Source organism: Crocodylus porosus, unplaced genomic scaffold (assembly GCF_001723895.1).
Source record: "Crocodylus porosus isolate Cpor-Errol unplaced genomic scaffold, CroPor_comp1, whole genome shotgun sequence".
Classification (NCBI taxonomy): domain Eukaryota; kingdom Metazoa; phylum Chordata; order Crocodylia; family Crocodylidae; genus Crocodylus; species Crocodylus porosus.
The window spans coordinates 3,877,887-3,905,759 of NW_017728949.1; the positions used below are offsets into that span (position 1 = coordinate 3,877,887).

Below are 27,873 nucleotides of genomic sequence, written 5' to 3' on the forward strand. Positions count from 1 at the left end.
TTTTACCCAGAGGGTCTCTAGCTGTCCATGCCGGTCGCCAACATCAGCTTGCAGGGACATGTAGCTTTCCTTCACATAGAGAGCTACACCCCTGCCCCTTTTGTCAACACGATCCCTCCTGTATAGGGTATAGCCCTCTAATATACATGTTACATGTGCAAACGTGAGCCACAAAATAAACCCAAAGATTTCAAATGGAAATCCATAATGCTAAAAACATGTTGACCTGCTGTGGCCTTTCTGAATTCTTTGCAACAGGAGAATTGCTCTATTTTTTTGTGTAGTCAAAAAATGAGTGAAAGCTAGGAGCTGATATTTTCCAAAGGATTTCTCAAGTCTAAAAAGATTGAGAATCACTGATCTAGTGTAAAAGTACATGTGGGTTGAGGCAGCCATTCAGCCTGTGGACTAATGTATCTTTTTTTCTCCTGGAATGACCTTTTTCTGTTTTCAGTAAAGATGCCGTAGTGTGCTTTGTTTCAGTAAGGTTAGGTGATTGGTTAATACTCTGAAAATGCAGAGTTCTCCAGATCCCTATTCAACCAGCAACTTAAAATGTTTAACACTTGCACTTCCCCTTCTGTTTGTTATAATACTAGTAACATAAGCAAAGCAAGATTTTGCCCCACTCTAAGGTTTGTAACCTGCTTATATATTAATGGCATCTTGACATTCATCCCTGAGTCTTACTGATTGCTAATAGAACATAACTGTCATTCCCTACCAATGCCAAGCAACATGTTACATACAGTAAGCCATTTAACCACCTTCTTTTCCTGGAACCTTTTTCTGATCAAGAATGACATAGCTTGAAGAAAAACAATCTCATAGTAACATTGTGATTGCATAATAATTAATTACGTTTGAGGTACTTTGAGGTGCCTGAGTAAAAATCTGTCAATAGTGGACCATAAAAACTTTCTGGTCTTTGTGCTTCCAAAGGCACCTGTGGGTTCTTTATCTTGCAGATCAGCAGCAATTGTACAGTTATTCATATCACTAAAATATTAATAAGCTGAAATGTCTGTTATGTTCTTAAATAAAAGATTAATGAGTTCAATATTTAGTGGCTCCTATGGAGATCAGGGCCACATTGTACTGTATACACCATGAGAAAGTCTGTTCTATGTTACTTACCATCTAAAAAGCTATGACAGACAAAGGTGGGGGGAGGGGGGGGGAAACAGGCCTAGAGAAGGAAGGTGACTTGTCCAAAGACTCAAAGTCAATGAATGGCAAAACCAAGGACTAGAACCTAGATGTCCAAACTCTCAATCTGGTGTATCATCCATAAGATGCTGCTGCCAGTCATTATAAACATAAATGATTACTAGCCAATTGCCCGTCAGGAATAAGGGGTGGGGAGCATGGGACAGAGCCCTCTGCCCCTCCCCCACTGTCCGGACCCACTCCCCCTTTACCCCTTGCTGCTTGGGGTCCAGGCCTGCTCCCCGCCTCCATGCCACAGCGCCGGGGGGAGGGGAGGGGAGGGAAGGAGTGGATCTGGGCCCAATGCACAGGAGGCGGGGGCCCAAGGGTAGGGAGAAGCCAGCCCGCTGCAGTGGGGGAAGCAGCAGGCCTGGGCCAGCCCAGTGGCGGCAGGGGGAACAGGAGGAGCAGGCCCGCTGACGGAGAGGTGGGGCGGGGAGAAGGTGTTGCTCCCCCCCGCACTGCCGCCACCTATAAGGAGTAAGGGGGGGAGGTGAGGCTAGCTCCCAAGGTCTCACCGCCCCCCTTCCCCCCGCTCCATTCTTGCCACCTGTAGGGAGCAGGGCAGGGGAGGCTGGCCTTGCCCCCCCTCCATTCCCTGTGTCCAGACTGTCATGGCAGTGCTCCACTGCCGCCAGCTCCTATTCGAACGCTTGTTCACACTCTGATTGGCCATTTGCGAATAAAGCGTTACAGACCGACAGACTTAGGCTTTTATAATATTAGAATTCTTACATTAGACTTCATTATTTCCTGTGCTTGTACTTTTAAGAGTTTGTACAAGGTTACATTGGACATCATGATCAAGACCAGGGTGTGCAAAATCTTCTGGCAGGGACTGAGAAGATTCAAAGAATTTCAGTTCATTTACATGACTACTGAAGCATGCCAGACCTTTGGTGTGGAAGTAAGGAATTTTTTTTACATAAAGCAGGCCTCTCCTTCATTATAATAGTATCAATTATTAGTTGGCTTTGTGCACGGTTTTAGGTGTGCCTGTTACCTAGGTGCTATAAGCAGTTACCTTAAATGTAATGACTTACCAATGCTCAGTTCACAGCTATTCCCAAATGGAGTTGGAGGTCCCTGTAGCCCAGTAGAATCTCTGGTCTTGTACTAGGTAACATATTTTTATAACATGAATAGTGTGTTTATTGCTCACTGAAGTGAATGAAGACTTTTATTTGAGTGTATGTGGGTGTGTACGCATGTGTGTGTGTTTTAAAGAACTGAAAATTAACATTATTGTTAAAAAATGCCATGTTGAAATGTCCCTATCTGCTAACACTATGACATTTCTAATTCAACCAATTCTTTTTTTGTCTTTTCTTTCCTCTCTCTTTTTTTTTAATTCAGGACGAGAAGTGTACCAAACTGTCCTTCAACTACAATGAGTTCAAGATCAGAAAGGTCTGATTGCCCTTCTTTTTTGCTTTGAGCCAAGTCTCTTTCCATCTACTGTGCCAGTCCTTAAAATGTTTTAAGGCCGTCTCCAAGGCAGGCATTGGAACTGGGGTTTCCAACAAAACCATTGTATAACTCATTCCAGATCCCTTGCTTTGTCACTTATTTCACATGAGAGCATTTCCCTTTTCCTCTGTTTAATCTATAAATTAAGACATGTGACAGAAGCACAAACTTTTTAATCATATATTTTCTTCCAAGAAGATTTCATATACACAGACTTTTTTTTGTTTGGCCTAAAGCACCTGCATGGAAAAAGGAGGATGGTTCAATTAATGCAAACACTGGTGCTGATAACTTGGTTCTGACCATGGATGGCCAAGTCCCAAGTGCTGAAAAAACCTCAGAGAAATTGGATTCTTTGCAGAGCACTGTGAAAGGAAAGCAAAGGATTTTAGCTTCCTCACTGTGGGCCCTGTACAAGCTATAGACAAGTTTTGACATTGTGTTGCAGGCCTTCTCTTGCATAGCACTGAAGAAATAGCTTAATCTAGTGCATGCTACCAAGGAGGATGCCAGCTTCGCAGGTTCCTTGCTCTGGCTTGCTCCACATGCTGTTCTTTCACTGTTTCAGGAATGATGTGTGGAACTCTGCTTTTCATCATTAGGCTGGTGTCAGGCCCTTTCTGAAAACTTGGCCTGCAGTGTTCTCAGGCTGTATGAACCTAGAGATTACAACAGTGACAGTATTAAGCATGGAGTCTGCAGACTCTACCGTGCATATGTAGGGGGAGCTGGAGTCATGGGAATAAGCAGTTGAAGTATTAGAGACTCCATTATGGAAAAGGTAGGCCTTCTTCACTGGGCATAAGTAACACTAAATGCTTTTGACATTTTTAAGAAAGCTTTCTTTTTTTACTTAATTTTACTTTACTTTTTCAAAAAAAAGCTTTTGAGCCATTTTGACATTGAAAACCTGAGCAGTAATGACTCATCTTATTAGCAGCAAACTTGCCTAATAATAGATCCACTGGCATGCAACTGAGCACCCAATGTTTTATTTCAGAATTGTTTTAAAAAGCAAACTAATGTGGGCATTATCAAACAAACTTAAGTTTTAACCATTTTGCACAAATTCCTTTCTTTGAAGCTAAAATGAAAGAGAGAAAAAAACCTGTTTGGAATTATTTCCTTTACATCTCTGGAAGATGACTCTGATTAGTCTTCTGGAGCATGCAGATGTTTCCTTTTTGGCTTTGTTTCATTTGAGGGTCCATTAGTTAATGTGTTGGATGCTTTCTCAGGATCACCTTCCTCTCAGAGCAATCCAGATAACGAAGAAGAAACCAGAATGGAGGACTGAGAAGGAAATTAAACTGTTACAAAACTGCTTGCAGTTGCTTGAAAGCTACCGAAATTATAGCCCAAATCTACAGCATCTTCTGGCTAAGGTGATTCGCTTTGAATGGTAAATATTCTTTCAAGGATGGGTAATAATGTTTAAAGCTGACTTTTAGAACTCAATATTCCAAAATTAAAAATTATATGAATCTTAGCCTAAATTTAGGGAAAAAACCCTACATTGTTATCTCTCTATTTATTTTCAGTCTATTAGGCATCTAATGACTGTAAATGAGTACGATAAATGACAGCAAGAACATGCAGTCATCTAATTTGTTCTGTATGTATAATGACATACTGTTATGTCTCTTAAAGCCTAGAGCCATCCCAAAGCTTGACATTTTTCAAACAGACTAAAGGATTTAGATATTCAATTTCCATTAAAATTAATAAGAATTAGGTATCAAAGTCTCCTTGGAGACTTGAAATCTCAACTAAAAAATCATATTAGGAGTTTACATTGGGTATAAATGTAGTTATAGAACCATAGAAAAATAGTTCTGGAAGGGACATCAGCAGTTCATTTAGTGCAATTTTCTGCTCAAGGCTGGAACATCCCTCTCTAAACTATCCCATTATTTCTTCAACTTTCACTTAAAAGCATATAATGATGGAGATTCCACAAACTTTCTAGGTCAGGGGTTGGCAACCTATGGCTTCTGGGCTGAATCTGGCTCACAAAGAGTTTAGATCCAGGAAGGTCTGAGCTGGTCTGTGGTGGCACAAGGAATTAACTGGCACAGAGTTGTGCCAAGTCATCATTCCTCATAACAGCACTCTCCTCCAAAGCCCACCCTTACTATCTCCTGCCTACAGTTAGCTTGCTGAAGAAGTGCCAAGTATCTGCAGTGAGGGAAAGTGCAGGCAGCTCTCTAAAGAGCAGAGATTTGTGTCCTGCAGCAGAGAAGCGAAACATTGCCGACCCATTCTCGGGTAATCTGTTTCCCTACTTAACCCCACTCATGGTTAGAATATTCTAACCTACATGTCCTGTGTTGAAATTAAAGCCCAGTATTACTTGTCCTATTCCCTGTAGACCCAAAGAATAGTTGATCATTATAACAATCTCTTTATAAGAATCTTTTTTTATATCTAGGAAGGCTGTTTAAAAGAAGAAAAATCTTATCTTCTCCAAACTAAATAAATCCAGTTCTTCCAACCTACCACCTGACATCATGTTTTCTAAACTTCTAATTGTTGTTGCTGTCCTCTGAACTCTTTCCAATAGGCCAAATCTTTCTTGAAATACAGGACCCAACACTGTACAGGACCCTAAGCAGAAGGGCAAGATCATCCAAACAGGAACCTCTAGCTTTGGTCCCAGCATTAGCACTGGCATACCTCAGTCAAAATCCCCAGCCTTGGCCGTAGTCAACACCCAAAGCCTTTGAGGGAGACTTAAAAATACCCTGACACAGGTAGCAGAAAGAATGGGCAGGGGCAACCAGCAAAGCCTAGAAGCATGGGAAATACCCATAGTAGAACACAAGTATAATAATGCCTGGATCATCCCCAGTCTAACCTCTTCTAGACCACCTCCAGTGATGGAGAGTCCACAACTTCCCTAGGTAGTCTATTCCACTGCCTTACTAGTCTAACCGTGAAGAAGTGTTTCCTGATATCCAATCTAAACTTACTTTACTGCAACTTCAAGCCATTGATCCATTTCCTCCTCTCTGCAGCAGGAAAGAAAAGGTGATTTCCCTTTTCTTTATGGCAGCCTTTCAGGTATTTAAAGACCGCTATCATGTCCCCTCCTAAGCACATTTTTCATAAGCTGAACATACCTAACTCTTTCAGCCTCTCCTCATATGATTTGCTTTCTAAGCCCTTTATCATCTCTGTTGCCTGCCTCTGGACCCTCTCTAGTTTCTCCACATCTTCTAAAAAATGGGTAGCCTAGAACTGCACACACTACTTCAAATGAGACCTAACCAGTGCCAAGTAGAAAGGCACTCTCACCTCCCATGTCTTGCACCTAATGCTTCTACTGATGTGTTCCAAAACCACATTTTCTATTTGTGCAGCTGCATCACACTGCAGACTTAGATTGAGTCTGTGTTCTACCAAGACTCCTTTTCCGTAGTGCTGCTGTGCAACCAGGTGTCACTCATTTTTTCATTTGTGTTTTTGATTATTCTTCCCAAGGTGTAACACATTTGTCCATATTGAACATCATCCTGTTAGCTCTAGCCCAGCTGTCCAATCTGTTGAGATCCTTCTGAATTGCACTCACATCCTCCAGTGTGTTCACAATCCTTCCCAATTTCATGTCATCTGCAGACTTGCTCAAGAAGCTTTATCTGCCAACATCCAAATCATTAATAAACACATTGGACAGCACTGGGCCCAGGACAGACCCCTGGTTAAAAGCTCCTGCCATTCTGACATGGACCTGTTAATACTTACCTTTTGTTTGCAGCTATTGAGCCAGTTACCTAGCCACCTTATAATAGTTTTGTCTACCCCACATTTCTCCAATTTGTTTATGAGAAGGTTGTGGGTGACTTTATCAAAAGCCTTGCTGAAGTCCAGATATATTATATCCACAGCATTCCCTTCATCCACCCAAATAGTTACTTTGTCAAAGAAGGAGATCAAGTTTGTTTGACATGATTTGTTTTTTCATAGATCCATGCTGGCTGTTTGTGATCAGCCTTTCCTCCTTAAGATGTTTGCAAATGTCCTTCCTTATGATATGCTCTGGTAACTTCGCTCATATTAAGGTGAGGCTAACCAGTCTGTAGTTCCCCAGCTCCTCCTTTTTGCCTTTTTTTAAAGAAGGGCTCTATGTTGGCCCTTTTCCAGTCCTCCGGCACCTGGACTGTCTCCCATGACTTCATGAAGATGAAGCCAAGGGAGACAGGCCTTGGAAGCCAAGGGTTCCAAGATCTCCTGTGCCAGTTCCTTCAGTACCCTGGCATCAAGTCCTGCTGACTCGAATTCATTCAGACCTATCAAAAGCTCTCTGGCTATCTCTTTTGTTATCTCCTCCCTCAGCTTGCTCCCTTCCTTATCCAGATAACCCTTATTAGGTTTCTGGCCTCAGCTTAATATTGTTATGAAGACTGAGGCAACATAGTTGTTGAATAGCTCCACCTTCTTAGCTTCTTCTGTTAGGCTTGTTAACAAAGGACTCACAGCTGCCTTAGTCCTTCTTTTCTGGCCAACATACTACAGAGCCTCCTCTTCTTGTCCTTAACCGCCTTTGCCAGGGGCAGCTCAGTTTTTATCTTTGCCTTCCTATTGTGTCCCTAAAGGTTCTTGCTATTTCCTGGTATGCTTCCTTGGTGATCTGCCCATTCTTCCGTTGCCTGTATGCTTTCCTTTTGCATTTGTGAAATCCTAAAAGCTCCTTGTACAGCCACATTGGTCTCTTGCTGTTCTTCTTGTGCTTTTATTGTGTGGGGACAGTTTCTTGTTGGGCTTCCAGTACTGTGCCCATTAGAAGCTCCCAGCTCTCCTGCCTTTATCTTTCAGTCTATCTTTCCATGGCACCATGCTTATTAACTCCTTGAGTCGGATGAAATCTGCCTTTTTGAAATCTAACGCCCTAATTTTGCTGACCTCGTGCTTTCCCAATTTAGGACATGGCTTGACATTTTAGGTTTGGCTGCATTCAGAGATGATTTGAGCAGGGTGCGGGGCCCGGGACAAATCAACCTGTGCAGGACCCTGCCCCTGGATGTGAGGAAGCCGGCGGCAGATTAGGCAGTGGGAGCGGAGTGGGGTGGCAAGTGACTGGATGCACTGGATTCAGCAGCAGATTTGGCAGCAAGGGAAGTGCGGGGGGTGTGCCGAGCAGCCGGATGTGAAGCCAGCAGTGGCACGGAGTCACTGTGTCACTCCACTCGGCTCTGTGGGGCCCCCAAAGCATGGAGCCCAGGGCAGTCGCACCAATTCGTACCCCCCTAGGGATGGCCGTGGCTGCATTGTTCTTCTAGCAGATGTATGGAAAATTGAAGTTTCCTATCAGTACCATCCCATAGCTTTTGGATAGATTTGTCACCTGCTTAAAGAGTGCCTCATTTACCTTCTCTTCCTGACTCTGGTGGCTTATAATAAATCTCTACCACTATATCAGTGCTGCATCTTTCACTTTTCATCTTCACCCATCATCCTTGTTTCATTGTAAGATACTAAGTTTTCTTCCAATGTCTTAAACTTTTCTGTGTTATGGTGGCTTTATTTCATTGCTTGACTGAAATACAAGATCACATGACCTTTTGTTTCTATTAAAAGTCTGGAGATGGAGGTGTATTTTTCTCTCTCAGCTCTAGAAAGCATTCCATTTTTCCCACTTCAGTATTATCTCCTCTCTCCCAGTCACATATCCCAGCCTAACAGGACCATATATGAACTAATTTTGACTCTGCTTTGCTGGCAGTTATTACTGTTGAATAAGCTGAGACACTCCTTAGATTCTGACTCTGCTAGTTTTGCAAGGCTGCCTTCTGTCCTTGCCAAGTAAATAACTGGAAATGAGAACAAAACGCAAGTCTCAGAAGCAAATGCCAATAACTTTTTGAGCAATCTCTTTTTGACCAAGACAAATAAGTATATCCCTGATTGTTTATGCTCAAGCAAAATACTTTTCAGTCAATACCATTCTGTGGATAGAAAATAGTGTTCTGAAGTTCTAAACTGACCTTTCACACGTTTCTGGGAGCACCCCGATTTGGTGCTTCAGTTCAGTGCAGTTCAGCACCTTTTTGAGAGATCCGAGATCAATAATTAGTAATGGATAGGGAGTCTGATTAGAAGAGGTTCTAGTTCAGGCTCATTACTGCTGGGAGGGAATAGAAGCTGCATTCCTGTTTTCCAGCTTTGGACGCAGAAGAGTCATCATCAAGAAGGGGCACTATGGAAACACTTTTTACTTCATCTATTTTGGTACTGTTGCTGTTACTGAGGATGAGGATGGTAACAGTGCCTTTCTGGATGGAGATCCAACTTTGCTTCGGAAGGGTGCTGCATTTGGAGTAAGTAGTGTTTTTAGTATAACTCCCATCAGTTGAGACATAGGAAAAGTTATTAAATGGCAAAATAAATAGTTGAGCATTTCGGAAGGTGTATAAATCCTCAAGTTTCTGGGCTTATGATATTTAAACTATGGAGGAGTAGGGAGAAATTTTCACTGAAGACAAGGTATCTTTCAACTGCCCTTTATAGGGTTTCTTGTACCTTCTTCTGAAGGTCTATTGTTGGCTACTGTTGGTGACAGGATACAAAATAAGATAGACTTCAAATCTTCCAAGTCAGCATTTGGAGTGTAACAGTGGAAGATCAATTGCTAATACTAACTCAGTTCATCTTCCTTCTCTGTATGAAAGGAGATTGCTCTTTTAAAGGGAACAAGGAGAGTCGCTACGGTTGTCTGCATGGAAGAAACTGAACTGCTGGTGGTAGATAAAGAAGACTTCTTTGCTAATAGACTAGATGAAGAGCTTCAGAAAGAATTACAGTATCGTTACACATTTTTCAAGTAATTACTTTCAATGAGATAACTCGTATCTGGCTCTGCCACTGCATTTTTATTACTTGCTTAATGATTTGACTGTTCAAGTACAGTATTTTTATTCTAGGTTCACCACTAAGTGCCTAGACGGTAAGGTATATTGTTACATACAGTATTGTCCTGCTTTCACTGAAGATGAAATATCATACCTCTTTTAAGGTGATGCAGGTTTAATGCATACTTTCTGTAGGTGATAACACTTCTACAATTTAATCTGACGTGGTACTGTATATTCTCTCCCCTTTTTGCCCCAAGTGTCATCAAAAATGTAGGCATTGTGGGGTGTTTTCATTAAGAAGAGAAATTGACACTAATAAATCCTTTATATGTGAACACAGGAAGAATAAAGTGTGCTTTACCATGTGCCTTTGTTTTGTGAGACTGCCAAGTGGGGCTGTACGAAGCTTCAGTTGCTGATTCGATTCGGTGGAGATTTGGATCGATTCAGCAACTGAATCTCCAAATCTGAATCGAATCGGGAGACCCTGGAATCTCTCCAAATCAAATTGGAACACTTTGAATCGATTTGATGATTCAGACATAGACATAGGTTTAAATGTTTTTTGTGCATACCTCAAGGTACAAAGTGGCCTGTGAATGCTGAGATGCTGGGGCAGATGGAGCGACCCATTGGAGTTTGTGTGGGGGGTCCCCAGCACACTCAGTGGTGGACCCAGAAGTGGACTAGAAGCACTTTCAGTCGACTTCTGGGTCTGCTGCAGAGCACGTGAAGGACCCCTCTCGCCCCCCCAGCTCAGCGAATGGTGCCTCCTGGGTCTAGGGGGGCACCCAGGGTCCCCCCATGGCTGATTGCCAAGGTGGGTGGGAGCGGCGGGGGATCCCCTGTGGGCTTGGCGGCAGACACGGAAGTCGACCGGAAGTACTTCCACCACCGAGCATGCAGGGGACCCCCTGTGCTCCAGTGGAACATTCCACCTGCTCCACCATCGCAGCGTTCACAAGCCACGCCTGGTACCTCAAGGTATGTAGAAAAAACATTTAAAGCTGTGTCTATGGCCGAATCACTGATTCTCCGAATCGACATCGAATCTCCAGATTCAGATTCAGCCAAATCGAATCAGGACAGTGATCCAAATCAACTAATCAAATCACTGTCCCCAGTTTGGGCTGAATCTGAATTGAATATGGCCTGTTTTGCGCACACCTAATGTCAAGTACTTTGGGTGTGGCCTGGGTGTATAAAAGATTTTAATGGCTTCTTATGGATATCTAAAAATGGTAGTGACTACACCCACTCATAATAATACAGTGGTAGGAAGAAATATTGTAACATGCAAGTTTTTCATCATACCTAGAAAGAAACAGGGAAAAAAAACACTTGAGAATTACAGTGAATGTTCTCATAGAACATTAAGTCTGTAGTTTTTTATCAATGTAAGGATGAGTTTGCTTTTATTCTTTTCTAATGTACATTATCCTCTTGACATCCACTCTATATGCAATTTTAGAACACTCCAAGGCAGTGGTTCTCAATCTTTTTAGACTCAAGACAACTCTCATGAGATTCAAGACACCCCTTGGAAAATGTCAGCTCTTGGCTTTCACTCATTTTGGACTGCACAAAAATAAAAGAGCAGTTCTTCTCTTGCAAATTGCTCATGAAGACTATAACAAGCCAGAAAGTTTTTGACACTATGGATTCCTATTTGAAATATCTGGATTTATCTTGTGAATTCTGTGTAGGTGTTTGCATATCTAACAGTGCTAATATTGTGTGGCACCCTCTGGCCCCCTTAAAAGGATATCACTTTTAAGGATCTCAATCCTAGGGCTCCTGCAGGTGTTTAGGTGATAGGATCTGACAGACAATCCACACAGTCACACCTCTTACTGTGCTACTTGTGAATAGCAGGAGGTGTGATTGTGGGATTGAGCATCAGATCCAGTCACACCTTATTGCCAGTGTAGGCAAAGCCCAGGATCATGATCCTGGTCTTCCCCTGCACTGGCTCCCACTGCTGCAAGGCCCACAGCTGATGGGCTCACAGTGGGGGCAGCATTCCATGCACTGCCACTGCTGCGAGCCTCATCAACTGATGGGGCTTGCAGCAGGACCAGCATTCAATGCACTGCCCCCACTGCGAGCCCTGTCACCTCATGAGGCTCACAGTGGGGTGAGTGACCCACATGGGTTCCAAGCACTGGCCCTGTTGTGAGCCCCATCAGCTGAAGAGGTTTGCAACAGGGCCAGCATTCCACATGGACTCCAACAGAAAACACTGGTCCTGCTGTGAGCCCCATCAGCTGCAGGACTTGCAGTGGATGGTACTCCTCTATGGCTGGGAGCCCCATCAGATGGCCACACATTCAATTAATGGCATAATAAGAACAAGCCACAAAGTTATTCCCCATTTTTGTGGCATAAGTTTGTAGCTTATTCCTTGTTTCATCATACCATTAATTAATTGACTATGTAGCTCGGTCACAATTGGTTAACCATGCCTTAAGTATAATGTGTAGATGGGGCCCTAGTTAATTTACTGAGGTTTCAAGCATGTTCAGGAGTCTGTCTGCCTAGTGTAACTTACAGAACCAAGACTTAAGCCAGTAAAACTAAAGTCTAAGCCAGTAAACCAAAGCCACTAATGCTGCTTTCTCCTATCAGTTACAACAGCAAATAGAACACATTTTCCTCAGTGAAAGTAGTTCTCTTGATAGGATACAGTGGTCATATGAAAAATTATCTGCATATATTTCCTTTTCAGAGGTTTAGATCTCTTTCGAACATGGCCTGAGTACTCAGTAGAGAGAATAGCTAATCACTGCAGAGCAGAGAAGTTTCATGCTGGACAAGTGATTGTTAGGGACATTGTGGAGTCAACCAGCATAATATTCATTACAAAGGTATGATCCCTCAGAGATTATTCCAGTACTGAAAGACCTAATGTTCATCTCAGGCCAGCAGAAAAAAATATTGACCATAGGTTATGACAGATACAACAGGGAAATGAACGGCTTCTTCAAATAGACAGCTTTTGTCTTGTCTTTGCATAAGGGCTTTGCTTTTGTGCTGAGCCAATTACTAGACAACATGAATACAGCAATCAGAATTTAACTCATAATCTCTTCAGAGCAAGAAGTATACCCCTGATATGCTCTGTACAGCACCTAGTTCATTTTTAGTGCTAAACAAATGTTAACAGTAGTTATCAGGAGGTATTATGGGGAAAAAACAACTCTGCTACCACAGATTTCTTCCTTATTCCTGGTCGTATCTCTTTCCTTTGGAATCATTCTTATTGCTTTCATGGGACCATTTGTTCACATTAAATAGTTAACAACTTGCTATTGGAATATGGGCTACAGCAGAAATGTCTGAGCTAGGTAGGCAGTCAGAAACTTATTTAATTTTAAAAAGCACCCTTGCTTCTTAAGAAAGCAGGCATTATATTTGCTTATAATCTCACTAAATACTCCACAAACTTTCATTACTCTTATGGTCATCTAGATGTCTAGATGGGTTATGCTGGCATGATGTATGTGTGTGCATAGTACTACAGGCGAAACTTTAAAAAAATAAGGGGTTTTATGAAATTTTAATTTAAATCAAATAATTTCTGCCATCTTGCCAAAGGTACTGAAAACCTGAAGGAATGAAGAAGCAATGCAATCAGTTTATTCTAACCCTTCTTTTTTCCTATTTACGTTTCTGTTCTTGTCATTTTGACCTTTGTTGAGTTGCATATAAAAGTTTGTAGAAAGCTCATTAGACCACAGATTTGAGTCAATAACATATTTCTGAGAGGTGCCTAGCTTTCTTTTGGATTTGCTAAAATATATAACAACAGCATTGCACTAACTGAGACACCAACTCAAAAAGATGCCAAGAAAATTAAATGGAGCATAATGATATAGCAGTGATATTTTTTTGCTTGGTCATCCTGTGAAAATCCAAAACAAGACAGAATAATTGGTATAATTGTAGTCTTTACATAAATGAACTGTTTTGAGATGGTTGAGGTTTGAATTAATGGTTTATTTTCAGGGTTGTTTTCTGGCAACAAAAAATTATATGTTAAATATGCTGAGAGGACTTTCTAAGACCCAACTGTCCCAATTCACTTTTTTGTTGCTTAGCATTTATGGTATGAAGCAGTGGTTCTCAATCTTTTTTAGATTCAGGGTATTGCTTGTTAGACTCAAAAGCACCCCTTGGAAAGTGCCAGCTCTTCATTTTCATTCATTTTTTTGACTACAGAAAAAATATTGAACAATTCTTCTGTTACCAAAAATGAGGTAACAAAATTTGTTAACAAAAATGAGGTAAATGGTCTTTCCAGAGACAAGACTACAGCATATCTCTGATTAGGACTTTTTTGCAAGCTTAGACTCAGAATTCAGGAACAGTTACAATTTTCTTACTGATTACTCTTTTTGTGAACCAAGTTAAGATACAATCACATTTTTTCAATGATTTTTCATTTCCTTTTAGCAGGTAAAGCATTGCTACCACCCAAGTCAGACAAAGAGTCAAGATACAGGTCTATAACCCAACTTTTTATTCATTATAACTCAATCCATAAGCGTAAACCCTTGTTTCTATGCCTATTTAGCTACCTGCAACAGCACAATACAGATTTTTATCTGGCTGGGGGAGACTCAAGAGGAAGGAGCTGGCATGCAGGCTGGCAGAAGGTTGTTTTGACTTTGCAGAGATCTTCCCAAAGATTCCCTGTTTCCACCCAATATTTTTATGTGGGTTACCTAAATAAATATTCTGACTGGCATTATTCAAATTTGTTTAACTGAAACTTTGGCCTGTACTGAACTAGTTTTCCTGTGGTCTTGGATGATGCCAATTAGCTGGGATCTGTGGTCTTGAAAAGAGTAGAGTTATGGGAGGGAAGACTTTTTGTCTCTTTCCGTCACCATCTGGGAATGCTACTTGCCATGTTTTGTTTCTTCTGCTTTGCTGAATAGACCAATTATAGTGTACAACAGGTTAATGAAACAAAACATTGGTTGTTAGCTATTTGTTACACACCTTTTCAAAATGCAGTTATTAATTTTTGGGTTAATCTAATATTAAAGGCTGAATAAACAGATTTTTATTTTACTTTCGCAGGCTATTGTGATTTGAATGCAAGCTTATTGACTGTTGAGTGTATACCAGTTTAAGTATGTATCATTCATAACTTGGGCCTTTGCTAGGGCTGTAGTCTGCACTAGTCAGTGTGGTCTGTCAATCACTGACCATATCTACAGCCTACACTTCTGTTGTAGAGAGCTCAGGCCACAACAGGTCAGAATATTTTTCTATTTGAATGGATCCCTATTTGAAATCTCTGGATTTAGGTTGTGAATCATGTGTAAGCTTTAGCACACCATAGTGCTACTAATGAGTGATACTCTGTGCGACCCTTAAAAGGATCTCGCAGCACGCTGGTTGAGAAACTGTGGTATAAGGGATCTATTGAAAGCCCACTCAGGTTGATGGAAAAACTCACAATTTTATGAATCTTTTGCAAGCAAGTACTCTATTCACAAAAGTCACCTCTCTTTCTCCAACGAAATTATACATTTGACTCAGAGTTGTAGGATTGATTCCTCATTGATTTAGAACAGATTTGTTACTCTTGCCTGGATAACTTACAGTACAGGTAGTACAATAATATAATTACTGGAAGTTAATAAACTGTGGATGTAATGCTACATACTATTTGTTATAGCAGGAGTAGGCAACACACAGTACGCATGCCAGAGTGTGGCACACAAAGACATTTTGCTTGGAACGTGCATCTCAGGGAAGGAGCTGGAGCTGCCCTGCCACAAGGATTGGACCCCTTGTAGATCCCCCGCCATCTGCTCCTGGCACGCCAACTGCTTACAGGTCAAGGTTGTGGGTGTTTTTGTCACCCTGTCCAAAAATGTTACCGACCCCTGTGATACAGCATTTTTCATACATAGATCTTGAAACATTTTCAACTGAAATATCATCATCTCTGTATTACAGGTGATGTAATGACATGTCCAAAGGTATGCCCCACAATAGAGGTAGTGCCAGTGTTAAAATTTCTTATGCCTTGCTCTTTATTAGGGAACATGTGAAGTTTTACATCTGGTTGATCTCACTGCTTGCCCATCCTATCACAAGTGGATCTGTCAGCAAATGGATCTTCCCAAATACAATCCTCATTCCACAATGGAGACGGGTATGGTATATTGATCTCTAGCAACATATAATCTGGAAAGTTCTCATGCTACCATTCTGTTGTTTAGTAGTTAGTGAATCAGAACTTCCTGTTGTTTTCTCATCTATATATATATATATTTATAACCTAATAGATTTTAAAGGTAGAAGGAATCATCACCAGCTGGTGTATGTAACACAAACCAGTTAAAACTCAGTGTGACAGGGGGCTGTCATGCGGGTATTCTAACTGTTGGCCAGCCCACCTGTCTAGGGCAGTCCACCCACCTGCCTTTCCTGCCACACCTTTGATGTAACTCAGAGAAGTGGTTTATAAAGCAGGAGGCTGCCCATTTAATGCCTGATGCCAAGGGTATAATACTCTGCTCTCAACCTCCCCTTATACCATGTCCCATACCTTGCAGATGGCATCACTAAATGGCTTCACCCCACAGTGGACCTCACTCTATGAAGTTTGGACCCCACCTGGATCCCTTCTCCTCAGACAGTCTAATAGCCACCTTCATTCCGGGTTGCAAACTCCCTAGACCCCTTTTCCTCTCGGCAGTGGCCTCCTCTGGGACCTTTGGCCTTGGAGGCCCTGGTCCTGCCTCTAGACCAGTCGGAACTCCAGGCCTCTGGCTGTCCCTTGCCCTTTAACTGTTCTGGTCCTGGCCCCAGCATTGACCAGTCAAGGGTTTCCTGGCTAGGTTCTTGAGCAGCTAGCCCTCTTCCTTTCATATGCGTCTGCCTTCTCAGGCCCCTCCAGACACAACTCACTCAATCTCTAAGGCCCAGCCTATGAGCACTCCTTCAGGCCCACCAATGCAGACCCTACTCTACATGGCCCACACACAGTCCTTCAGGCCCACCCATGTGGACCTTTCTCTACACAGCCTACTCACTTGAGTCTACTGCTTTCTCACATTGCCCTCTCCCTGGGCCATGAATGATGCATGCCCCCAGAGGCTGGTGGGGCACAGCAACTGCCTGCCGGCAGCAGCAGTGGTGGTGGGGGCATGGCGGTGGCAAGCAGGGAGCTCCCACAGGTGACCACAGTGGTGTCAGCGGTGGGGGTGGGGGGGAGGGGGGTGAATGCCAACCAGCAGTCAGTGATCAGCCACGGATGCCACCAGCAGTGTTGGCGGTGGCCAGCGGCAATCAGCGACCACCCGCAGATCTCATCAGTGGTGAAGCGGGGGAGGGGTGAGCAGCTACTGCCTGCAGGTCCCACCAGCAGCATTGGTGCCACGTTTCTCAGGGGGTGCATGTGTACCTGTGTGTACCCGCTATGTGTTGCCAATGCCCTGGGCCCACTACTCTGGCCCCTCACTGGGGCTCTAGGCCCTATGCCTCTTAGATCTCAAGCCTAATGACATGCCTGAACTCTTTTCCTGTCCCCTCTCCAGGGTAACCCACCAGATGGTGGGGGCTGAGGCTATACAGTACCCCATACTCATTTTTCACTAGGAAGGCACTGATGTGGCATTTCCTGGGGACCATCCTGCCACAGGCAGCCCCACCACATCATCCAGCCCTAGCAGGGTGTAGCTGTAGGTCATTCCCCAAGATCAGGAACCCCCTCCATCCCCATAGTTCCTATCCTTGACCTCCAGATGTTCTGGGAGCAGCAGATTGCTGGCTGGGCAATGTTACTCCAGTGCCATCCCTACTGCAACTGCCCACTTAGCTCTGAGGGCCTGGTTTTATACTGAAGTGGCCCGGCCCCATCCTCCAATCCAGGAGCCCTCTTGCAGTCACATGACTGTCTTGTTAAACCACACCCAACCTGCTGGCTGCTCCATAGCCTGTTCAAGCCTCTTAAAAAGTGGCAGGCACCAAAGGTGCCCTGCCACACTCAACAGCAAGAATGTTTAGCCCTAGAAGCATTCAAAGATAAACTTCACCTCAGTCCTGTGCTCAGTGTGGAAACTCATGGGTACACCACACAAATGGTCAAAGTCCTCTTTTTTCAGCATTCTGTCCCCAAATCTATTTTTTTGAGGAAAGAGATTTTTTTATAGTCACACCTTGTTTCATTCTTGGGATACTGGAAAATTCATGCAGGTTTAATTGTCCACTAAGTGTCTGAGAATTACCTTTATGAGAGGGTCTAGTAGTCATTAAAATAATTAGCTTGTAATGATTAATTAGTCCTGCAAAGGATGCCCATGTAAATGTTTATGCTCACATCATGTCCCCTTGACTTCTACAGAGCTCCAGTCAAGTGTAAAAGTCTGTGTAGATGAATTCATTTACAGGGCTGATCTTTTAGTAGGCTAATTTAGCTCTCTACTTACAAAGGAGATTTAACTTCCTTTCTCTGCAGGTGCCACAGGAAGAAAAAAATTCAATGATTTTATGTGGAAATCCTTTCCTGTACAAGACATGAGTAATCTGAAATCTCTGTATATCCTGCCTTTGAAGCACCACAGAGATGAATGTTTTAAAAAACCTATCCATTTTATAAATGGGAAACATGAAAATATAAACAGAAAGCTGGAGAAACGAAAGAGAGATGACAGAAACAGGTAGAACGAAATACGGGTTCCTTCATATCTTGCTGATCTAGGACATTAGAAGTAACTGTCCCATGCTTTCATTTTATGGCTGATATTTCTATAAAGACATTTTTATTTTTTACAAAGTGTTTCTGAGATATACTATGTTTTTTCACATATAGCATACACCTAATTGCCTTAATGTGTCACTGTTCTTCACTCCAGAGATGTTAACAGTTCGCTCTCCTTTTTAATGGTCTTGATGTTCCACTATTTAAGCTAATCTTTTTAAGGCCAGTATTGTTGTCTGATAGCTATTCCCAGACTTTTCTCCTATTTTAGAGCCTTGGAGACTCTTTAGCTCTTTTCAAATTCTTAGATCCACCCATGAAGACCAGTCTTCAGCAGCAGGTAGGGTTTCAGTATTAGTGAAACAGGAAAGGGAGGGTGAATGAGGTGAAGATTAGGGCCTGTCCCTCTTCTAGGCAGCCATAGCTCTGGGAAAATCTTTTTTTTCCCTTTATTCTGCCTTTCAGAAACAAGGTGCTTATTATGTTCCAGGGCCTGTTGTATGAAAGAAACTATGGTAGTAAGTCTGTTCCTTATCTGATAAATAGTAATTATTTTTTTATTTTTTTTCAAGTATTTTCAAAGCCAGCCTTGTCATAAACATTTTTTTTTGTGAATAATTGAGGGTGGTATACATTTTTCGTTTTTGGAATCCTCCTGTGATTTGTGAAATTTTTATCTAAACATTATTAAACTTTTTTTACAGAAACAAAAAATAAGGTTTACAATAAAAATATCAGAATATTTTAATGATGTTTCAGTAAAAGCAGTGCATTTTTTATGCTTCCAAATTAAAGTAAAGAACATTTCAAGTTTTATCACAAAATTAGATTTTTATTTTTTGACCAGTTCAGCTTTTTTGACCAGTTCTACCAGTTCTGCTGGAACAATTCTACTGAAAACCATGGAATGGCAATGGTGTAAAATTAAATAAGATCTGGACCCAGCATTGCAACTTTTACAGAAAGACATTAACTCCCTTTATTTACTGTAATGTAAGGACGTATATACAAAAAAAGAGTTAATAATAAGATATATATGTAGGGCTAAGAAGAGAGAAGAAGAGAAAGAAAGAATAGTTGTGATGATATTGACAACGACAGAAGTCGGGGGGCAGGGATAAGTATAGCAAAGTAGCTATTAAGCTCAATTTCAGGTATGCTTCGTCCTGGCCCCAGGGTTGCATTCACCCCCCTGGATGGACAGTGCCTGCCCCTGCCCCACTCACTCTCTCACCATGGGGGCCTCCATCACCCCTCCTCCAAAACCCCTTCCCTGCCCCCACTCCTTTCCCCCAACAGACTTACTGGCTGAATGCTGCTCTCCAAGCTGCCCAGCCGCATTCCTGTAAGTTGGCTATCAGATCAATATCGGCCAATATGGCTGGTTAATAATCAGCCATCAATATCAGCCAAGAAAATCTTTATCAGTACACCCCTAATTAAAGTTATGTGCATGAAGGAGTGTCACCCAAGGGGGAAGTCTAAATCAGTGGTTCTCAAACTTTTTTGTACCAGGACCCATTTGTAAACATTGGTCAGTCCCGACCCAGCACCCCTCACTCCTGCCCCCCTGCCCCCAGGCCTTAGCCCCCCTGTGTGTGGGGCATGGGTGGCCCCAGGTAGCCTGTTGCAGGCTGGAACTCTGACAGCCTGCAAGGGAAAAGCCATGGTTTCCCACATTTTATTCCTTAAAAGGAAAATCCATTTTGTTGATCCTTTTTTAAAGTTTGTTTGCGACCCTTTAAAAAATTCTTCCAACCCACTTTTGAATTATGACCCATGGGTTGAGAAACACTGGCCTAGATGAAGAAGAGCCTTCAGAACCTGTGGGAGATCAGACAGGGAAAGGAAAAATAGGAGAGGAGGCCAAAAGTGCTAAAGGAGATGGGAACTTCCACTTGTGACAGAGAAATCAAGGAGAATGAGGGTAGAGAAGAGGCTATTAGGTTTGAATACATGTAACAAAAGTGTAGAACTTCTAATATTTTGTTTGATACAAACAATAGTTATGTTGCTTGATATGGTGTCACAATAAATGCCTGAAAAGATGGGTTCAAATTTCTAACATTTTTAAAGGCTTTGTAGATTTGACAACAGCTTCATTGGGGATGAAGGTGAGAGAGAAGTTGTTCAGAATGAAGTATTGGGGCTTATACGAAAGAAGCTAACCATTCTCACACCGCATGGAGAACTACCCACAGCTCTTGCTGCAGCAGTTTATACAAGAGTGGATGAAGTCCATGCGGGAGAATTCTTGGTGCGTACATTTAGAGAGAAAGGTTACTTTAACAAACTTGAATTCTATGTGGCAAGCAACAAATCTTCAGCGTCCCAGAAAAACCAAGAGGCATCATATCCTCGTACCTCCGAGTGTTCTGAGATGGAGAACTTATGTAAATCAGCTTTCCATACCCTATGGTCCATGTATTGAGTGGTCAGTTTTATAATAGAGAATTCCTCTGCAGAGGAGAGGACATTAAATGCTTTGTTCTGTGCAAATTCTGTGCCTGGTGAAGGGAGCATTTTCCCAGAAGAATTATATAGTCTCCAAGTCTGTGGATCACAAAACAATCCTCCCTGTATCCAAGCCATAGAATAGGGGTGGGCAGAATATGGCTTCTGGGCAGGATCTGGCCAACCAATTGATTGTATCTAGCCCATGGCTGCCCTCATGGCACTCCTTATGAGGCTGTGCCCTGCCCACTCCCACCTGAGGCAGCCTGTGCCATGCTCCCACCCACACCTGCCTCATGCCCATGCCTGCTGAATAGCACTGCCCTGGCCCCGGCCAGCATGCACAACTTCCCATTGAGGCTACTCCAGCAGCTGATGCAGCCACCTGGGCAGGTACTGATCAGTTCCGTTTGCCTCACTGCAGCTTCCCCACACCTGGAGTGGGGCAGCAGGAGGAGCCAAGCAGCTATGGTGGCAGTGAGAGCAGCTCCATCAGGAAGATGCGCATGGTGGCTGGGGCTAGGGCCAGGGCAGTGACATCAGCAGGTATAGGGCAGGTGTGAGCATAAGCTGCCCTGAGAGGGAGCAGGTGAGGCTCAGCCCCATGCAGAGCACTGCCCGGGCAGCCATGGGCCAAATGAGGGGGGGAGCAAAACACACCTGCACCACACTGCCCAGCGAGCTTCCCCCTGCCCCCCCCCCAGCAGCTTCAGAGACCTAGCACGTGGGCAGCCCTCCCCATATCCTGCCACACACCCACTCCACGCCCTCACTCCCTCCTCTTGCCCACAAAATATATAAGAGTAAGATTTTATTTTGAGCTATTATGCAATCACCTCTATATACACTACTCAAAACATAAATCAGGACACAAATATTTTTTGAAATAAGATTAAAATATCTTGTCATAGATGTTTGATTTTTAGTATATGATTTTTTTTTATTTGTAATGTGTAAAAATTCTGAAAGATTTTATGTATGCATCCCTCAACAGCTCACCAAAACTAAAGTGGGCTACCAACCAAAATGATTGCCCACCTTGCCATAGAAGCTGATTCCAGCCAACTCAGATCAATGGGATAATTAGTTAACATAAAAGATAATGTGAAATAGATTCCTGTCATATTAAATTGTATTTTTAGTGCAGAGTGAGGGATGATGCCCAAAGACCTAATAGAAGTTTTTGTTCAGTCACAATTCTGGGTTGCTGTGTTCTGTTCATTAAGACAGCCATAGAGGGTACAAAAAAAACCCAAAAAGAGATACATTAATTTAGGGTATTGCTTCAATATTCTTTTCTGATGGGGAGTCCAACTACAAACTTTTATAGGTGCTCCCTCTCTGGTACAAATCAAAAAGGAGTGTAGGCAGTACTAATACTGATTGCCCTTCTTCATGATGGATTTCCTCTAGGGAGCAGGTGTCTAGGCTGCTGCAGTGTTGTGCAACTGAAACCTTCCTGTGCTTGCTTGTATGGCTGTTTTAAAAGTAATAAAATCTCTTGCTATAAAATATCAGTTACAGCAAGGAGTTTCCACAGTGACACATTCTAAAGCAGGGTTGTCCAGATGACAGCCCCTGGACTCCTGCACAGCCACCACACCCCCCACATTGCTTTGGTTGCAACAGCAGCTAGAGTTTCTGGAGACCCTATTCCTCCTCCAGCTTTTACTACCTGATCTTGCCCCAGGGACAGGGCAGTATAGCATGGCACAGTCAGGGGAGATTAGGGCACATAGTGCAGCAGGGGGCAGGGAGCGGACAATGGCTCATGAAGTGCAGCAGTGGAGGGAGCATACATGGTACAGCAGTATGTATGTAGTATGACCTGAGGGATCCATGGCTAGTCCTGGTGCAACCTGTGGGCATATGGCCCCCAGCTACTTAGAAGTCGGACAGCCCTGCTCTAAGGTAACCTTCTAAATCATATCTCATAAACCATACTTAACTCTTATTCTGCATTACTCAATGCAAAGAACAGCAGCATTCAGATACGTGTGTATAGAAGTCAACAGAGACTCAATGATGTGCAGATAGTGTTCTTTGTTTTCTTTTCCTCTTAGGGGATCAGTCAGCATCTCTTACCAGAATATATGCAAGATAAGCGATGCTTCGTTTTGGTTAGCCAAGGAGCTGAGATAATACGGTTGAAAAAAGACAGGTTTGAGGAGTTAGCAGATGATACAACAATAACGAAATTACACAAAATAAAGACCACGTACCCCAGGTAAGTGAATGAATGTATTTGGGGAGAGAATTGACCCATAAATCAGTGGACTGGTACTCAACAAAAATTGAGGTGGTTGGCCTCAATTTATACAACTTCATCTTAATTCCACTAGAAATTAAGGATAAAAACTGGCCTTCCTAATGTTAGTGGGTGACTTTGGTAGAGCCAGACTTTCACCGCTAAGTATCTTTGGTTCTTTTCAGTGATGATGAGCTTTGTCAGAAGTTCCTAAAACAAAACAACTGGAAAATGTTCAGGAAAGATCTGGTGAATCTTATATTGGACCAAAAATTCATGATGATGGCAAGCCCTCCATCTGCAAAGCCCAAGGAAGATGCTAATAGTTCCTGGAGCGTGAATCGAGCAGGTGTTCTGGACTTGGCTGCTCTTCGCCGTCCTGCTTCTTCAGGTGCTAGACAACAACAACACAGATTTGTCCCGGTCCAAACACAACAAAGACAGGATTCTCAGGCCCTTCCCAATATAGAGTTAAGGTTGATTCATGGCATTGCTTTACCACGGCCTAGTTTGAAAGGACTGTTTTAGTGAGCATAAAGAAGTCAGACCAGCAGGTTGAAAAGTACAAATGCAGCTTAACAAAACAAAAAGTGAAACGGTATTTTTATTTGTTAAAAAAATGTTAAAAATAAATTAAAATATATTTTGTTGTTGCTGTTGTTGAGCTTTTTAATTTTAGCTTTTTCCACAGTTTCTGTGGAAGAACGGTGGTGTTTCCCACACTTCACACAGATTCTTATGGATGTTTTCACCTTGGATCTTTTTCTTGAACTATGAAGTATATCTTATTTTCTATGTGGTAATTTGTATTTCTTTTAGTTGTGATAAGAAAACCCATTTTCACTGTGAAACACCCTTTCAGTCCATGTTGCACTTTGAAGGATGCATCTTTATATAGAAAATTAAGGTATTCTGATTTATTTTTGGATACTGAAATACTTTCATATTATTAACATCCTAATTACAAGTAAAATAAAGTTGAATAGAGAATGTAATATCTTTCTCATTCCACATGACTAGCAAACTTAATGAAATTATTAATGTATTTTTTAAATGGTATGTAGATACTGCTATAATCTTTGCTGTGATTCAGTTTTCAGGGAACATTTATACACATACATTTGTCAGCTCTGATACACTGGAGATCTGGCATGTCAGAGCAGACTTAATTGATTGAGTCTGCTCTGCACACGAGCTGCCTGTTGGCACAGTACAGAATAAGGCTGCAGGCCCCTGCAGCCCTGCACCCAATGAGACTGGGCTGTGAGGGTGCGGATTCCTTCAGTTTGATCACTCAGCAAAAGGTCACCTAATTCTCTCCTGCCACGTCTTGTTGCTGAAGGTCTGTTTGGTAGGAGGTGGTTGAACCTGATGCATGTTGGCCTGGCTGCATGGGATCTGCTTCTTGTCTGGGGCTCTTACCTCCCCTACATCCCATCCTCGCATCATCCAGATGTTAATGCGTCATTATGCCCTGATTTCGTATGGGCATTCTTCTATTTTCATTTGATCTTATAGGCCTGTGGTCTTCTTGTGCCTGGACCCAAGGAAATGTTGGCCAAGTTGGCCTGCACAGAAGGTTGTTCTGTGGAGGCTTTGTAAATGAAGAGAAATGAGGGACAACACAAAGTACAAAACTGAACTCAGGTAAGTCTTTTGGCCCCAAGGCCTTTGAACCGCTGGCTGCAGCATCCCGCAACTGTGTAAGTCAGTCCTGAAAGGGAGAAGGGGGCTCTTTCTCTCAGACCCGGCCCTATCAAGCAAAAGCAATAATAATTAAAAAAAAAAAGGAACACAGGAAACTCTCCAGTTGGTCTCCCTTACATGGTGGACCTTTCTATCTGCCTTGGACGCCTCAGTGTCATTCCTCTGTGCTGTTGGAGTTTGGGTCAGCTCACCACATGAGATGGGCCCTCTACAACCCTTGCTAACTTGGCTCTGTACAAATAGCCAAGGAGGATCCTTTCCCAGCATCCTTCCAGCTTGGGCCATTGCTGGCTGCTCTTCTTTGTTCTTTTCTGAGTAGTCAGGACCCAGCCTAATAGGCTCTTCTTTTCTTTTCTCCCCCCACCCCTAGCCAAAATGAAAGTAAAAATAACTGAAATAAAAAGACCTCGCCTGGAGCATTGTCAGCTCTCCGGCTGGCTCGTTCCCTAATATGGTTTCCTACCAGCCCCTCTAACAGCTCTTGCGCTGCTGTGGGCTTGGCTGTGGTGTCCCAGACTATCGGAGCCCCTCCAAGCTCCTGGGCTGGGAATCAGTCCTCTCTCCATCCCTTGGGGTTCTGGCTGTGGCATTCAATGTTGCAGCATCCATGTCTCCTTCCCACCTCTGTCCTGTCATTCTTCCTGCCTTGGCACTGGGCCAGAAATACCGGTGCAGACTGAGCAACTGCTAATAAAGCAGGTCTCCCACAGCAACTAGCAATCCTTTGTTGTTGCTGGCTTAGGCACTGTAGGTAGGTTTTTTCCAGCTGTGGGTGCACAAGGGACTTTTCTCTCTCCTTCACATTTACGTGCCCAGCGCTGCGTAACATACATTTATATAAACAGTGAAATGTGTGTCAGTGCTGGGAAAATGGCAGCGGTGTGCTTTTGAACTAAAATACCTTCAAAGTGTTTTAGTTCAAAAGTGTGCCACTGCCATTTTCTTAGCACTGATGCACATTTTGACATTTATACAAAAGTATGCACCATGTACAAATGCCCAGGGAGATGTGACATTGCTCTAGCATTTCATAGTTAGACCACTGAGATGTGCTCAAGACAGATCTACATATTAGAGGTTCCAATACTGCAGGTAACATTTTATTTTAAAAAGTTTTCTATGAATTACAAAATATTGAAAAAAATTATCTAATTTTTTGGGGTAAAATCTTATGTCACAGTCCTTATAATGAGTATCTTTAATATAGAATTTAAAAGTAAATAATTAGACCACAAAAAATGCTTTTCTCCAAGCAGTTCTGAGAATTGTCCATCCTTCATATCAGGCTTGCATGAAAGAGAGTTTTGATACCTCATTAGACCAGTGGTTCTCAGTGGATGCATCTACACATGCACATTTACTGCTCAGTAACTGAAATTACTGCACAGTACAGGCGTGCGTCTACACATGTGTGCCCATACTGCACAGGAAGTATGGTGACTTATGCCAACTTGAGCATAAATTTGATACCTGCATCATGGAGGTATCACACTTATGCCCGATTAGTTACTGTGCAGTAATGCACATGTAGATGTCTTACTACACAGTAACACTGTGTGCATGGACTAATTTGGGATTAACTTTAGTACCAAGTCAGTCCACATACAGTGTTAATGTGCTTTAATACCTGCACGTGTAGACGCCAGCTTATTCCCACTTACTGCATAGTAAATTTAAGCTGGCATAAATGCAGGTGTTGACTCACCCAGTCTTGTTAGATTCAAGTTACCTTGTCTGAAAATGCCAGCTTTTAATTTTTCTCATGCATTTTTTGACTTCAGAAAAATATTAGAACAATTCTTCTGTTGCAAAGAACTTAGAAACACCGCAACAGGTTAGAATGTTTTTAATACTGTGGATTCCTCTGGGTTTATCTTGTGAATCATGTCTGCACACCTAACAGTGCTAACATTGTGTGACACACTACGTCATCCTTGGAAGGATCTCAAGGAGCCCCAGGGTGCTATGACATCCTGGTTGAGACTCACTAGACAGTATGGAAAAGAGAGATGCCATGATCCTACTAGTATACCTGCTTAACTTCATGCACTATACTTAGTACTCATAAAGTTATTAAGACTGTTGAGGGTCCACAAAGATAAATATTTTGGAGGATTGGAGTCAAAATTGTTGGTTTTTTTCAATATTTCTCCATGCTAATTATATAAAACAATGCATTAAAATAGATAGATACTTCAGCAGTAGTACCGGAGCACCAATACATTGGTCCAATAGTTGATCAGCACTGATATAAAGAAAATTGACTATACTGGAAATCAGGCTGAAGTGGCCAATAATTTGGCTGATAAATGCCTGTGTGTGCATGTAGCCACAGCACACAGCACAGCACACAGGCAGCAAGGAGCACAGCCCAGCAGCATGGAGAGCTGAATGCAGCTGGTAAACCTGTTGTGGTGGAAGGGGACTGGGGGAGGGAAGGGGCAGAGGGGACAGATCAACGCCCTCCAGGGTCAGGGAGGGAATGGGGCTGGAGCTTGGGGTGGGTGGCAGCAGCACTGAGAGCGGGGCCTATGGTGAAGTTTGGGATGGCTGCAGCACCCTCCCGTAAACCCCTCCCAGCACCACTGCTGCCTGCCCTGAGCACAATGCAGATCCTGGTCTCAGCCCACAGCTGCAGCCCACCCTGCGCAGATCCAGGGGTACAGCCCCCACCCCCCATGCCCTCCAGGACAAGCGGCGGGAGCAGGATAAGGTGTGCACAGCAGCGGGAGCTGCCCTCCATCCCCATGCCCCCTGGGTTAGCCGCGACTCCGTCCTGTGCCTGCCCTGCCCTGCCTCAGCTGGGCAGCACCTACCCCAGCCCCACTCCCTCCCTTACTATGGGGGTGTTGATCTGGCCTCCCCCACTCCTTCCCTCCCCGCTCCCCTTCCACCACAACAGACTTAGCAGCTGGATGCAGCTGTATCAAAAATTGGATCGATATCGGCCGATATGCCTCCTTAAAAATTGGCTATCGGTATCAGCCCCAAAAAATCTCTATTTGTGCACCCCTATTTAGCAGTAGCTTAACCAGAGCTGGGCAATCATGTCATGAGCCCTGGTTGCTATGTTGTGAAGGGCCAGAATGGACTCAGGGTTGGCGGGGGGGAGGGGTGTCACCAGTGGAATATTCTAGTGACTAGCCTTGGCACAGGCTCACCTCAGTGCTGTAACCTCCAGCCATGCAAACCACTGGCAGTATTTCCCT

General features: G+C 43.1%; 1 protein-coding gene across 1 annotated transcript in view; it reads left to right on the forward strand.

Annotated features, from left to right (window-relative positions):
• Positions 1 to 23,578, forward strand: part of CNBD2 (cyclic nucleotide binding domain containing 2) — a 26,260-nt gene extending 2,682 nt beyond the window's left edge. Inside the window, exons 2-12 of the mRNA XM_019553506.1 lie at positions 1,920 to 2,116; positions 2,566 to 2,619; positions 3,918 to 4,081; positions 8,840 to 8,996; positions 9,348 to 9,499; positions 12,259 to 12,397; positions 15,591 to 15,705; positions 18,013 to 18,214; positions 20,332 to 20,512; positions 22,773 to 22,936; positions 23,143 to 23,578. Of these exons, the coding sequence (XP_019409051.1) occupies positions 1,920 to 2,116; positions 2,566 to 2,619; positions 3,918 to 4,081; positions 8,840 to 8,996; positions 9,348 to 9,499; positions 12,259 to 12,397; positions 15,591 to 15,705; positions 18,013 to 18,214; positions 20,332 to 20,512; positions 22,773 to 22,936; positions 23,143 to 23,485 (1,868 nt within the window). The 3' untranslated portion in view covers positions 23,486 to 23,578. The remainder of the gene's footprint in view (positions 1 to 1,919; positions 2,117 to 2,565; positions 2,620 to 3,917; positions 4,082 to 8,839; positions 8,997 to 9,347; positions 9,500 to 12,258; positions 12,398 to 15,590; positions 15,706 to 18,012; positions 18,215 to 20,331; positions 20,513 to 22,772; positions 22,937 to 23,142) is intronic.
• The last annotated feature ends 4,295 nt before the right edge of the window (positions 23,579 to 27,873 follow it).